Source organism: Labeo rohita, chromosome 15, assembly GCF_022985175.1.
Source record: "Labeo rohita strain BAU-BD-2019 chromosome 15, IGBB_LRoh.1.0, whole genome shotgun sequence".
Taxonomy (NCBI): domain Eukaryota; kingdom Metazoa; phylum Chordata; class Actinopteri; order Cypriniformes; family Cyprinidae; genus Labeo; species Labeo rohita.
Window position 1 is genome coordinate 30908904 of NC_066883.1, and position 15874 is coordinate 30924777.

At 34.6% G+C, this 15874-nt stretch overlaps 1 protein-coding gene across 1 annotated transcript in view; it reads right to left on the reverse strand.

The window, feature by feature from the left end:
- The window catches only part of LOC127176939 (uncharacterized), a 32915-nt gene extending 17277 nt beyond the window's left edge, over positions 1 to 15638 (reverse strand). Inside the window, exons 1-12 of the mRNA XM_051128787.1 lie at positions 15555 to 15638; positions 12581 to 12675; positions 12423 to 12512; positions 11661 to 11769; positions 11445 to 11555; positions 9402 to 11174; positions 8699 to 8872; positions 8374 to 8547; positions 7589 to 7762; positions 7330 to 7503; positions 5203 to 5395; positions 1852 to 2040 (exon numbers count right to left, since the gene is read on the reverse strand). Coding sequence (XP_050984744.1) covers positions 1852 to 2040; positions 5203 to 5395; positions 7330 to 7503; positions 7589 to 7762; positions 8374 to 8547; positions 8699 to 8872; positions 9402 to 11174; positions 11445 to 11555; positions 11661 to 11769; positions 12423 to 12512; positions 12581 to 12620 — 3201 coding nt within the window. The 5' untranslated portion in view covers positions 12621 to 12675; positions 15555 to 15638. The remainder of the gene's footprint in view (positions 1 to 1851; positions 2041 to 5202; positions 5396 to 7329; positions 7504 to 7588; positions 7763 to 8373; positions 8548 to 8698; positions 8873 to 9401; positions 11175 to 11444; positions 11556 to 11660; positions 11770 to 12422; positions 12513 to 12580; positions 12676 to 15554) is intronic.
- Between the last annotated feature and the right edge of the window lie 236 nt (positions 15639 to 15874).

Below are 15874 nucleotides of genomic sequence, written 5' to 3' on the forward strand. Positions count from 1 at the left end.
TGCTTTTCGGAATGAAAGTTGTGGAACGAAAAATGTGACCCACTGGGAAAATCTCCTTTGCATTGCACACTACACGATGATTATGAAGAATTGAAGAAAGACGCCAGATTGAAAACGCTGCAAACGAGTGATTAAGCGATGCGACTGCTACCATGAGTAGAGCCCAGCAACTCACGGATTCGGATTCGCGCAATAATGGAAGAAGGCCGACCGCTCTTGTCGTGTGGTGAGTGAGAAACTGCAAACAACAACAGCAGTAGCGGTGGTAGCAGCAATTTAGGACTTAAAATTAAGCTAGGATTAGGTCATACCTCAGTTAGGACATTTAAGTATTTTTATAAACATATTTTTTATTTTAAAAAATCTGGTCGGTATCTTGATACAAAACAATGTCCCTGACATATTTTAAGATATGCTAGTGCAAGTTTCTTTCAGTTAAAACAGCCTAGACAAGCATTTTTTTATGCTTTGTCTGTGAATGCAGGGTGTAGAGTAGCAAATAATAATAGAATATTTATGACAAAAATTAATTTTAAAATAACACAGCAACAATAATAAACTGAAAAATAATTAAGATATTAATTTCAAATTAAATAAATAATGCAATTTATTTATATTCAATGCATAGTAATATAACAAATACACAAAATAAAGATGATCTGTTAAGTAATACCAATTATGTAATATAAAATAACTAATAATAATACAGTATATAATAATAACATGAAAGTAGCTATAATTATAACATTATACAATAAATACAATATAAATTAACACAAAATAATAATTAAAAAATAAAATAACCACAATAGAATATGTGTGAGTATAGTAAATAATGTCAATAAAAATAAATGCTAGTAATAACAAATAATAAACTGCCTGCTGCCCAACAACTCAGAGACTTGGTAGTTTCCGCATCACAGATTCTCTTTTCACAAAACTTGATGAAACATCTCAGTGGGGGATGAATTGGCCTCTGTAATCAACTTCTCATGGGACTGCTGTCTTGGATGGCGGTGGATAGCGTTGGGTGGTGAGTGCTGTCCCATCACACCATATCTATGGGAATGACCCACGGCGTCAGGTGGTGTGATGCTCTCACTCGCCCATCGCTCACCTGAGGCACTCTTACCATAGCGAGACGCTGCTTTATATTCTCGCACTGACAGTGACAGATCAATAATGAGGCATCGTTCGGTGGGTAACGGATGGTGTCAAAGACAGCTTCTTGTGAGATTGTTGACTACACAAATTACTGGTTGGCACCTTGATATAAAACAATGGCAATGACAAGGTTCTTTCAGATAAAACAGCCTAGACATGCATTTTTGTTTTATGCCTTGTCTGTGAAACTGGTGGATAGAGTAGCTAATACTAAAAATAGAATATTTATAATAAAAATACATTTAAAATAACACAGCAACAATAATAAAATAGAAAAACAATTAAGGTATGAATTTAAAATAATATCAATAATACAATTATTTAATATTAAATATATTAAAAAAAATTAGTTAAGATGATCCGTAAGATAATACCAATAATGTAAAGTAGAGTAGCTAATAATAGTAATAATAGCAGTAGAATATATAATAATAACATGAAAATAACTACAAAGATAATATACAATAAATACAATACAAATTAACACAAAATAAAAAAATAACAATAGAATGTAAGTGAGTATAACAAGTAAACTTAAAAAACAACAAAAAAACAATAAAAATAAATGCTAGTATCGCAGCTTGTCTTGTCACAGAACTTGATGAAGCTCCTCACTGGGTGTTGGATTGGCCTCTGTAGTGAACTTCTCACAGGACTGCTGTCTTGGATGGCGGTGGATCATCACACCATATCTATGGGAATGACCCACGGCGTCAGGTGGTGTGACGCTCTCACTCGCCCATCGCTCACCTGAAGCACTCTTACTATAGCGAGACGCTGCTTTATATTCTCGCACTGACAGTGACAGATCAATAGTGAGGCATCGCTCGGTGGGTGACGGATGGTGTCAAAGACAGCTTCTCGTGAGATTGTTGACTACAAAAATATTAAGAATGTATTTGTAAATGAGCAACTAAGAGATGCGATGACTACCAGTCAGGGTACAGAAGATGATAGAAGAAGAAACTCAAGAAAATTTGTACAAAATAACAAAAAAAAAAAAAAACATTAATGTAAAAGATAAATAAATGAGTACATTTGACAATTTTCAAATAAAAAGAAATGGTATTATGCAAAAATGTTTTACATTGAACCGTTAGAAAATAAACTTTCTCAAAGCACACTTCTCACTCTCAGTAGTTTATTTAACAATGTCCAACTCTAGACATCTGAATATAATTATGTGAAATATATGCAGGTCATAATAGCACTTAATAAGGCTGAATTAGACCGAATCAGCTTTTTTCCTGGCCAAAATATAATTTAAATATTTTCTAAATATGTTATAAACAATGCGGCATGTATTTCTCAAATTGAAAATATATTTAGTTGCATCTTTCATATAGCAAAATATATTTCAAAGTGTATTTCTGAGGCATAAACATACATTTCCAGTCTTACAGTACCCTACATTTAGGCTAAATATAACTGTAGATTAAATATGTAGTTTAAAATTTGTCAATGTATTTTCTTGGATATATATATTATTATATATACACATACATACACACATATAGAGATATGTATATGTTTATTTAAAAGTATAATTTTTCTAGAAGTTTTTTATTTGAATATATTTTAAAATGTAATTTATTCCTGTGATGCAAAGATGAATTTTCAGCATCATTACTGCAGTTATCAGTGTCATATGATCCTTCAGAAATCATTCTAATATGCTGATTTGATTGGAAAAAAAAAAAAAAAAACCTTGATAAACTTTTTTTTCTGGATTTTTTTTATTTATTTTTTTTTAATAAAAAATAAAACTTCTTAATTTTTAACTTAACTTTTGATAAGTTTAATGTATAAAAATTACTTAAACGTTTGAAGGGTAGAGTTCATTTGAAACAATTTTCCCTTATTGCTAGTAAAGAATTTACCAAGAAACAGCAAGCAACAAAAGTTAATTTCAGTTTAATTTAAATAATTCCTTTGTTTCCTATTTGGGTTTATGTATATGCTTTATTTTTTAAGATGTACTGTTAGAGCTAAAGTCTAATTTCGTGGTTGCTGTGCTTTAAAATTAAATTACAATCTTAATTCAAGTGAAGAAGGCTTTTGAAATTCTGACAGAAATCAGTGTTTAGTATTACTGTAAGAGGGTTTCTGCAGGTATCATCAAATCTAATTTTAATGCTTTTTTTTAATGCCATACACAACCCATATATCACACACGCTGTCAAAGGTTTTTGAAAAAGGTCTTTTCTGCTCACCAAGGCTGCAGTAAGTTATTTTAAATTGAAATATAATTTCTTTATATTACTATTTTTGTTTTATTATTCCTGTGATTCAAATCTGAATTTTCAGCATCATTACTCCTGTCTTCAGTGTCACATGATACTTCATAAATCATTCTAATATGCTGATTTGTTTCTTTGTAATGACCCATTATTATTAGTGTTTAAATATTTTTAATGGTTCTTATTGTTATCAAAACTGAACTTTTTTTTTATTCTGCTTCATATTTTTAGAAAGTTCAAGACTGTTACTGTCACAATTTGTTAATCTAATTTGTCCTTGTTGAATAAAAGTTTTCATGAAAATAATAATTTAATTGTGTTTTAAATGGCAATATACTATGGTTACCCAAACAAAAAAATGTTTTCTATATTGATAATCAAATGTCTTTTGAGCAGCAAATCAGTGTATTAGAGTGATTTCACTGAAGACTGGAGTAATGATGCTGAAAATTCAGGTTTGAATCACAGGAATAAATTTTATTTTAAAAAATACTTTCACATAAACGGCTATTATAAATTTAAATAATGTTGCACAATAATACTGTTTTTGTGTTATCAGTTAAATTAAACCTCTACTTAAAGAGAAATAAGTTGTCCATAAGAAGTAACAGGGATCCTGAAAAATCAGGAAGAAAAAAAAATTGTGGGTCTTTCTTTTTTCTGAAAAACAGTTCAGGACAAACAAGGGACTCATTAACAACTTTTACTAAAAAGAACAAGTTTTACCCCTACCCTGTGGATCATTCAGGTAACAACACACTTTTGAACAGGGTCATTCTTATAAATTCAACTCTTATTTGCTATATGTTAATGTCAGGTCAGTGCTAAATAAAAAAAAATCACATGCATTTTGTGTGATCCCTCTTATTTTGGTAAAATAATTAACATATTGCAAGGTGCATGTAAACGCTTGACTTGAACTCTAAATGCAATTTACATATTACAATGTGTGTCGCAACAAGGACAAAAATGCTAGGGAAAACTCTAACTTTCCCTGGCAATTTATAGAAAACTGAAGAAAACTCAAACAGGCTGTTCATCAGCTGATCAAAAGTTTAAGACCGTAGCCTTAAAAAGTTAAAATCTAATCAAAAATACGGCTTTCATGTCACTGTCCTTCAGGCAGTCACACTGTCATGAACTCCTGTTGGCACAGGCAAAAAGGCTTTCTGTCTTTGAACGTGGCAGGATTGTTGAGCTGCACGCGCAACGCCTTGCACAGTGCACCACTGGTGCTGAGATTGGATGCAGTAAGATAGCCATTTTACATTTTTCAAAAGATCCTATGAGTTATGGGACAAAAAGTCAAGTGGTAGACCCAAAAAAATTCACTGCGCTGAGCTGGAGGATCCTACGGGCTGTCCATGTAGACACAGGCTGATCCTCGACCCAAATTAAGGCCCTTACTGATGCTGACTGCGTCCCAATAACCATAAGATGGCATCTGCGAGAGAAGGGCTTTAAGAACAAAAAGGCGTTCAAAGGCCTCATCTCCTCCCACGCCACAAACTTGCCCATTTGGAATTTTCAAGGGAGCACCAAACATGGGACATTGAAAGGTGTGTTGTGAATTTTTTTCTTAGAGACCAGGAGACGTTTTGGATATCTTGAAGCAGAAGTTTCTCTTTATTCAGATACTCTCTGCATAGCGCTGCAGTCATCAAAAAGTCGTCTAACTAAGGCAGTGATACATTGTAGTTTATATACATTTAGGGGGCAGTCCCCAGAAATGGAGACACAGCACCTGGGTGACGAGCCCAAACAAAGCATGCAAGGTCCTGATGGCTTACAAGGTTACTGGCATGACATGGAGATCCCACTGGAGATGTTTTCTATGCTGCACAGTGGAGGCGGCTCCATCATGATCTGGGGTGCTTTTTCCTTCAATGGGAAAATGGAGCTTCGGGTTGTGCAAAGGCGTCAAACGGTGGACATGTTGCAGTGGGTGTCCCTCTTGACTGAGGGCCTCGTCTGTGTGGTAATGACTGGGTCTTTCAACAGGACAACACTGCAGTTCAGATACTTATAATGTTTTCCCTGGTCTTAAGATTTTGTTCAGGAGTGTTTTTATTTGTCATGTATTATCCAAAAATTTAAATATGACCTTTATTTGATTATTTTAAGTATTCCTCGTGTGTCTCCACGAAACCTGTGTTAAATATCTTACCTGCACTGTGTAAAAGTGCAGAAAAAGACTTTGTATAAAAGAATCATATAATTCATTCAAGGACACACCACTAGGCCCATTCTCTCTAGCTTTATTAACCTAGAATAATAGACGAAGCGTAGACAGATTTGTTAAGGTAACACTTTATTTTAAGGTGTCATAATACAGAGTAATTACCTAATTAAGTACTGAGTAGTAGCCATTGTACTTACATGAAACAAAATGTACTTACCTTGTAACTAAGTTATAGAAAAGCCTGTAGTTACAGTTTGTAATTATGTAAATGTAATAGGCAGCCACTGTTACGTATGTTACACATATGTACGGCTATACCAAAAATAGCCGTAACTTTTCCCTGGAAATTGTGCACGAGTGTTCAGTTTCAACAGTTCAAGTAAAACAATTCTCAAATTATTCTGAAATAGCCCATAAGACAGCAGGATTAGTGATGACACCTTAGAGAGGCATTAAACATACACCAGTGTTTAAAGATGATAGATCAAAACACAAAGCATGTCAGACAAGCAATAAATGCATGCCTTATTTTCAAATAAATAAGATTTAAATATCAATAAATAAATATGTATGTAAACCACTGATCTATAATAGAGAACTGACATCATGACGCTCATGACGTCATAAAAGTGAAGCCACCGCACCACCATATTAGTATTCCCTAGTATGCACATACATTCTATTGAATGAATAGGAAATTATACGATTTTAATGAGAAATAACGCTTGCTACATACAGTATGAAGTTAAAGACGTGAAGCTTTATTTCAAAGATTTGAATTTCAAAAGAGCAATATAGTAACAGAGGCTTGTATTGTATTATTTGTGTATTCGAATTGATTTCAGATACTAATACCAGATATATGGTCATGTTTTATTATTTCCTGCATAATTAAGTACATAAAGAAATATATTTTGTGTTGGATCAGTTACCTGTGTCTGCAAGTGCGCAGCTGACACACCCACCTAAACGATTTCGATATATCGCTTATCTTGCCTGAAAAGACCATAAACATTCCAGATAACCTCTTAAATAAAAAAAAAATAGTTTACGTACACGTATCCTAAAAACTAATCCTGTGTGAATGATACGCTTAAAATCGGGTGATTTTAGGTCATTGATTTGCATGTGAGTCAATTGTGCTCTCTGTCGGTAGGGAATAGTAAGATGGCGGATCGAACACTTCTGGTGGCTTCACTGCCTAATGGTAGTTTAGAACGCAATGAGTGATCCAGTCATTATATATAGATCAGTAATGTAAACTTGAAAGTATATAGGAAGAAGATATATATATATATATATATATATATATATATATATATATATATATATATATATATAATATAAATATATATATATATATATATATATATATATAATATAAATATATATATATATATATATATATATATATATATATATATATATATATATATTATTTTTTATTTTTTTTTACAAATTTTGTTTCTTCATGCCCAAATTGACCAAATTCAGTCGTACAGTATATATACTCTACAGTACAGTATACTGTCTCAAATCAATAGTAGCATTGCCACATTAGGTGATCCTCAGGTTTTCTCAATTACTGAACCATATCTGAAAGAAAGAAAAACATGAATACTATTCTGTGGGTGTTATTTTTCTTCTCTTAACTTAAGAGCTCTTTGAGAAGATCAGTGTCATAAAAGTGGACTACATATTCTTTTGAAGACATATTGTATACACTAAACAACTGTTACTTACTCTATGGTATCCAGTTTGTATGTCTCATCATCCTTTACATCAGTTAGCAGCTTCTTTCCTGAGGCCCCAATCTCATTCCCATAGAGAGAAAGCACTTTCAGGTGTGAGGGGTTTGATTTTAAAGCCTCAACCAGAACTGCACAGCCTTCATAAGTGATACCACAAATCTTCAGCCTGCATAAAGAACCATAGCATGCACTTTACTTGCAAAAGAGATATGGTAATGATCAGGCTAAATGCCTACGAGACAAATTCTTACCAAAGGCTTTCCAGTTTACATGCAGGATTTTCCAGCACTCTTGAAAGCAGCTTTGCACCTGAGTCTCCTATTTCATTTCCTGACAGACTCAGATCAATCAGGTGTGAGGGGTTTGCTGTCAGAGCTGAAGCCAGAGCTGCACAACCTTCATTTGTAAAACCACAATTCCACAAACTGCAAACAAAATAAGACTGACAGATTTTTCAAGGTAGCTTGTGGCAGTAGTAAGGTATTGGAGTAATGGAGTAGTTTACTACCTACTATGCATTGGTGTTTATAAAGCTGGAATACATTTTTACAATGCATAAAGTAAATGTCAGCTTCATATATACTTTTTTTTTTTTGTTTTTTGTTTTTTTTCGGTAAATCATTATTTAAGTTGGTATGACAATAAAGGCAAAATGTGGTGCATTTTATTTCACTGAGATTTAAATAGATAATAGATTTAAATATATAAAATAGACTTCTGGATTTAACATTGTGTATTGTACAGATTTATGATAAAACTTGTGAAAAAAAGCTCACAACCTACAATGTTTGTTTTGTCCAAACACTGCCCTCTAAAATCTTGCTGTAATGTTTAATTACAAGAAATCATAAAATAAAAAAATAAAACAATAATGCAAATTATTTTTATGTAATAATATTATTCAATTATTTTTTTAATAATATTAATTTCTGACATGTTTTCTGAGATATAGTAGGTTAAAAAAGTCAAATATACATTTACATTCAAATTAACTGACATCCAATTTGCCATCAATACTTCCAGTACATCCCCTTACCTTAAGTCCACCACTTTACAATGAGGACTCGCCAGTCCAGAAGAAAGTAGTTTAACACCTGAATCCTGCAGGTTGTTTCCATTAAGATCCAGCACTTTCAAACTTGAAGATTCAGTGCTAAAAATCGAAGATAGATCTTCACAGCATTTCTCTGTCAGCCTGCAGTCATTAAGCCTACAGACAAGAATGACACGTAAAAAAAAAATAATAATAATAATAAAAACATTACTGTTTCAACCATATTACAAAAAAAGTTATTAAGTATGAGAGAGTGGACCAGACAAAAACTGGATTCCACATGCTACCATCGGACACATGATCTGACCCAAGCGTCTCAAGTTTACAGTCAGCACTCCTTAGTCCAACACACAACATCTTAACTCCAGCGTCTTGCAGGTTATTCTGCCCTAGGTACAGTTCTCTCAGGCATGAAGACTTGGAGCTGAGAGTGGAAGCCAAGGCACCACAGCATTTGTATGTCAGTTTACTTCTATCAAGCCTGAAAAAGAGACCAAAAAAACAAGATATTTTTAAAATAAGATATTCTACGTAAGATATTTTATAATAATATTGTCATATAATTTTTTTTTAACAACGGACCTTTCATTAAGCCATGTCTTAAAAACTGCAATGAATTTCAGTTTACTTTGTTAAATGTAAACATTAACATGATCACATCTACAAAGGATCAAAGATGATGCAAGTCAGTCAGTTTGCTATTTTATTCCAACAGTTAGTCCAGGCTGGAGGCTTCTGTAAATATTTAGTTTTAACATAGAATTACATTTCAACTAAGTTTAATGGTGCAACACAAAAATATTTAGTAATGAAAAAGTTGTATCTGCCCCTTTACCTCAAAACCAGGCTAAGCTGTAATTAACACACAGCTAGTGCAACCAGCTCCAGGAAACTTATGATAATTACAGGTATACCCATAGAGCATACAAGTATATTTCTCCCTTTATTAAAATTGGTGTCATGTTAGAATTATGCCCATGATAACAATTAATATTAATAATACTACTTACTCAGCCACTCTGGATGCCTCAATCACAGGCAGCAGCCTCAACAGAATATCATCTGTGACTCTGCGCTCCTCAGCATATTTTCCTAAGTCAAACACATCCAGCTTCTGTTCAGAAATCAGGATCAAAAAAGTCAGAGCAGACCACTGAGACCGCTGAAGGCTTTTTCCTCTCATAGTTTCTGATTTCAGATATTGCTGGATTTCCGCTACCAGAGAATCGTCATTCAGTTCGTTCAGGCAGTGGAACAAGTTGAAGGATTTCTCTGGAGATGGATATTCCACAATCTTATTTTTAATGTAAGCAACAATTTCCTTGTTGTCATAGGAGCTGATTCTTATGTCAGTCAGAAAGCTTTGCAATAATATCTGATTGGACTCTAGAGACAGACCCAGGAGAAAACGGAGGAAAAGGTCCCAATGTCCATTTTCACTCTTCAGAGCTTTTTTCACGCCACACAGATGCATTTTGAACATTGACGTATTTTTGGTAAATAAGCTTAAAAAAGATTCTGTGGTGCTGCAAAGCATATTAATGTTTTTCATAATAAAGGACATGTGCACATATAGAGCTGCAAGATATTCCTGAATGCTCTGATGAACAAAGCAGTAGACCTTCCTTTGGTCCACTCCTAATTCTCTGAAAATCTGGGTGAGCATTCCAGAATACACTGATGCTTCCGTCACAATAATGCCACACTCTCTCAGGTCTTCTTCATAGAAAATCAGATTCCTTGCCTTGAGCTGCTGGAAAGCCAGTTTACCCAGTTTCAAGATAATGTCTTCGTCATTCACTTCCATTTTATAGTCTTTCTCATGTTTAATGGTGGTCTGAAGGATCAGGAAGTGTGTGTACATTTGAGTGAGAGTCTTGGGAATTTCTTCACTCTCTGTTTGACTCAACATCTTCTCTAGAACAGTGGCTGAGATCCAGCAGAACACTGGGATGTGACACATGATATAGAGGCTCCTTGATGACTTCAGGTGTGAGATGATTCTCCCAGCCAGGATCTCATCTCTGATTCTCTTCTCGAAGTATTCCTCCTTCTGAGGGTCATTGAAGCCTCGTACCTCTGTCAGTCGATGGACATGCTCAAAGGGGATGCGATCAGCTGCTGCTGGTCTGGAGGTGATCCAGATGAGAGCAGAGGGAAGCAGATTCCCAACAATGAGGTTTGTCAGCAGCACATTTACTGAAGCTGATTCATTCACATCACACAAGCTCACGTTGTTTTGAAAATCCAGAGACAGGTGACATTCGTCCAAACCATCGAAGATGAAAATGATTTTACCTCCATTTAAAGAGAATTCAAGTTGTTTTGTGCTCATGAAAAATTGTAGAAGACCTTGAAGACTGAATATTTGGTCCTTCAGCAAATTGAGCTCTCTGAAAGGAAGTGGAAATATGAGGTGGACATCCTGATTTGCTTTTTCTTCAGTCCAGTCAAGGATGAACTTCTGCACAGAGACTGTTTTTCCAATGCCAGCTACTCCTTTGGTCAGCACAGTTCTGATGGGCTGGTCTTGTCCAGGTAACGGTGTGAAAATGTCATTAAGGTTGATTGGAGCATCACCTGTTGCAGCTTTCCTGAAGGCTTTTTCAATCCATCGGACCTCATGCTCATCATTGATCTTTCCTTCTCCACCTTCTATGATGTAGAGCTCAGTGTAGATTTCATTAAGAGGTTTTGGATGTTCATGTGTTGATACTTCACGCAGACACTGAAATTTTGTCTTAAGTTTCGATTTAAAGGCTTTTATCTCTCCACAGTGTTGCCTGAAAAATGATACTTTTTTGTGAGTCTATGAAGGTTTTAAGTCATTAAGGTTATATGATATCTGTTAGAAACAAGAGACACTGAATTTAGCTGTAAGCCTTTCAGTGTTTATGGCTCATTCAAGTGGCTTCATTGGTTCAGATTCATTTAAACCTATATTAGATTCATTTTAATCAATTCACAAATATTATGATTATTCACAGCATGAGTCACTGATGAACACTTACAGCTAGTTTTACTTGGATGAATGAACCGAATAAAGGTTTAACCTGAATTCCGAAGTGGATACATCATGGGCTTCTGGCTGAGGTGTCACTGACAAGTCACTCTTGATGAAAGTCACACTGCACTCAGATTCTGATGTCATGCTCCGGATTAATCTTGAAAATAATGTCAAGTCAGTAGATTAAAGATCTGAAAAATTGATGAGGATGTGAAGAAACACATGTATTATTGTCACTATATGAATTAGTCAAAGTTTTTACCTGAGAGAACGAGGAGGCATTTCTTTAAAGCGCAGTGGAAGATCTATTGAGTGATCATCACAAGACGATACTCTAGAAGATTCCACTGAGTCTGATGTGGTCTGATGAACTTGGAATAAAAAAGAACATTAACACAGCTTTTATTAATATCAATAATTACCAATACATGGTATTTAACTATATAAATAGAAAAGCACCAGTTACTGGGTGTAAAAAACAAAAAAAACAAAAATGTCAGATTGTCATTTATTTGAGTTGAGTAGACGTGGTTCAATGAGAGATCGTGTGAGAGCAACGGTGGCAAAATGGCTCAAGGTTAATAATGACAAAGTGAAAACATGGGGTCCAGCTGTATGGCACATAGAATAATTGAATTAGAGAACTCTTCAATTGTTTCTAGTAAGAATTACAATTAGAGAGCTCTTTAATTCAATATATTGTATTGATATAAAAGAGTAAATTGGATCGACTTAACTACAACTGCCACTGCCTGCTTTCTTGGTCACTGGACATCACTTGTGGTAATCAACAACTCTCTAAGGTAATTTAGTACTTAACAGCAAACAGCGCATACAGTCTCCAAAACACTAAGTCAAAGTTAATGTGCATTAAAAGCCAACAAAACAACAAAGTCTACTTGGCTTTTTAACTGTCTAATAGTAGATTTATAGTTTATTGGAGAGTGAAACAAATATAAAATTCTGTATGTATATTTACAAATATCAAAACCAAAAATCCACTGGCTGATGATGAAATTCTTACCATTTGTGACACTGGGTGAGTCTTTTCCTTCCATGTTTAGAGTGAACTGCATATTTGTCCTCTGTGCTGACACTGGGTATTCCAATTTGTCTGAAAATAAAATAAACCTGCTCATGGATCTGTCTATTTGAGTTCCACATTTTGAAATAGATGGATACCTGCGATGGGAAAAGTTGTGTCTGTCTCTGAATGGTCCATCTCAGAATATTGGTAACGCTATTTTAAGTCTCTAAATGGAAATGCAAAGACGATTCTGGAAAGGAATGCAGACGGGTTAGGCATCTCAAAGTACTTTCTTTGACTTTCCCCGTGCAATTTATTTCGCCTGTGTACAGGGGCGGACTGGCCATCGGGAGCACGGGAAGAATTCCTGGTGGCCTGGCAGTCAATTGACCCACTGCCCTACAATTTATTTTTATTTATTTATTAGATTTTTTATAATAAATTTATAGCTTTTTTTTTGTTACCTGCCGAATGTACTAAAGTGATTATTTTCGAATTTGCCATTTAATAATAAAACTGTAATAAATCATGATTTGGTTAGTCTTGACTGGCAACGCGGTTCGCCTCGCACACGCCCTGCGCGTCCGCCAAAAAAATGCAATATTCAAGAATGAAGTGGAGGTGCCCAGGTTAAGCAGAGATGGTTAATTTTCCTTAGGACAAAACATGTTCAGTTTTAAGATTTTTCTATAAATATATTTACAAAATGTAGCTATTATTGTACTAATTTTGACATTTAGGCAAGATAAAACAATAAGACATGGTCCTAATGCACGGCCCCAGCCTAGGGGTGATAATGATGATGGCCATACAGTGCTGGCCTGTATGTTTGAATGTTAATGAAAATAGGGCCCACTAGTGTAAAAAAAAAAACTGTCATAGAAATTTCAAGTAAAGAGAAAGCACATAAAATGACTATTTCAATATTTAGGCATGAATGTGTATTAACTGTAATACATTCAATAAACATATGTAAAAATATTTAAACAAATAAATAAATATTAATTTAATTAAAAAAATAGGAGTGCAAGTGAGTAAATATACACATGAAACACAAACGAATAAAATATAAATTAAGTATCCACAAAAACAAAACAAAATAAACAGAGCATAAACAAAATAAACATAGGCCTTAATATTCATAAATGATAATAAATGCAGGCTATTCTGCTTGTTTTTAAGGACTGATTGATGATCACATGAAAAAAAAAAAAAAACTCTATTGCATTACATTGGATCCGGGTCTGTAATTATTTAATGTAACATGCTAAATGTGGCTCAATTTTTCCTTATGACAAGTCCGTCCGTGATCATAGGCATCATTGCATGTAAAAAAACAAAAAACAAAAACAAAAAAACAAGTACTACAGCATTAAATCTTATGTATATTGCAGTCAAAAAAACTTTTTTCCAGCTCCGCAAAGATATTGTTTGGGTTACATTTCTACCACAGGTTCACTTTAATCTCTCTATCATTGTTTCATTTCAAATAATTAAAAAAATAGAAGAACACTGAGTTTGTTGTGCCTGTTAGGGCTGCACAATTTGGCCAAATGTTGTTTTTACCAATATGACAAATTCTGATTATAGTTATTACTAAATAAAAACATTAAACAAAATAATAATTATTGTTAATGATTATCAATATATTTTACAGAAAACTGCCGCATGATCTGTTAACATGCAGGAGGCCTAACTATAAATGTTAAGAAAGGTATAAGAATTTATTATAAAATTAATTATGACTAAAAACAAAAAATTGTGGTCAGAAAACCTTATGCATTCAGTGAGAGAGGGGGAAAAAACTTAGCTACACTGGAGAAAAAACTTAAAGAGAAGTAGTATTATTCCTATTTTTACCCAAAATAAGGTGTTAATATGTAATACATGCAATATAATGTTTCATTCATACAGGAAATCCCTAATATGGACAAAGGTATAGGCTTGTAGCTGAATAAAACTCATATGGAGACGTTTTAACTCATGAAACGTGGAGACATATCTGTACCATTGCGACTAAATGGTTTCTCTGTTCTTCGAACCATATAGGGCTGTTTTATATGAATAAACCAATAATGCAATGCAATGCTAATCAACAGTCTTTATCACTTTATAAAATACTGTACAAAATAATGATTTTGTCTCATTCTGTGATGTTAAACCACGTCAGATCAAAAAAGGAAGTTATTTCAAAAACTCGACTGATGCTATTAAATGAATTTGGAGCACAATCATGTAATTAAAATGTTCTCAATAGACAACAGGTTTGTAAACAGACTCAAACCCATGCACGCGTTCTACTGAGGTAAATTTGAACGCACAGACTTATTTATTTTTAATACGTTCGACACATAAGCCGCACTGTACAGCACTGGTGCGCGTTACCTTAGGTACGTGCGGCTTGAAGTTGTGCTGTGCACACCGATAGGTGGATGACATTAAAGTACCGCTAGAGAGCGATTTGAAAGCATGCAGTGCTGTCTTCGCTCTATCGTTCTAGTGGAACTTTGATTTTAAAAACAGATATTTCTGCGCAGCGCAGAAAATCGAACGCCTCTAAAAATCGGCCGGGGGGCTCTCCCCAAGGCGGGGCCCTAGGCGACCGCATGTATCGCCTGTTGGACGGCCATACAAAAAATATTGTTGTCCGTGATTTCAAAGTTTGTTGTTGGGTGGCCTGGATGACTGTGAGATTTCCCGGCCTGAAATTTTGTCCCAGTCCGCCCCTGCCTATGTCCTGTCTTGAGTGAGACGCAAATGTAAAGATTAGGGTTAGTGCTTGAACGGCTGGTTACACTCTCAAACAATTCTAAATTAAGTATCGGAACAACATCGGAGTGTGCAAATTATTACAGTTTTTTTGTTTTTGGCTTAACTGGTGCTTTAAATTATAAATGAAAGCGCCATACGTAATGTGTTCGCTGCAACTGACTCTTGGTTTGTTTGTGACTCAGATGATTTGATTTTGACCTTGAGGGTCTCAACTATGTGTCGGGACCTGACCACGGATAACATTACATTTAAAACAAATAGTTACTGATTTAATATTAGCCTACACGTTAGTATCAAGCGATCGATTGATCTTTATTCAATGTAAATTTAACTTACTTTAAAAATATATATACTCACATGGTTTATGCATCACTCGTCGCATAGTATTACATTCACATTTCCATGAATGGCACAGTGCGCGCATGGGGGAGTGGTGTAGATATGACGTTAAAACCAGGAAGACTAGGGAGCGCGCGGCACAACGCGGGGTTAGTTGCATGGGCGGATCGAGCAATTCTGGCAAATGCCAGAGGGGCCGGATCACGATTTGATCCGGACTGGTCATCTGGAGCAACAGGAGTTTTCCTGCTGGGCCGCTGTACAATGTGGGCCGGCCCATTGTATAATATATTGCATATATATATATATATATATATATATATATATATATATAAGAA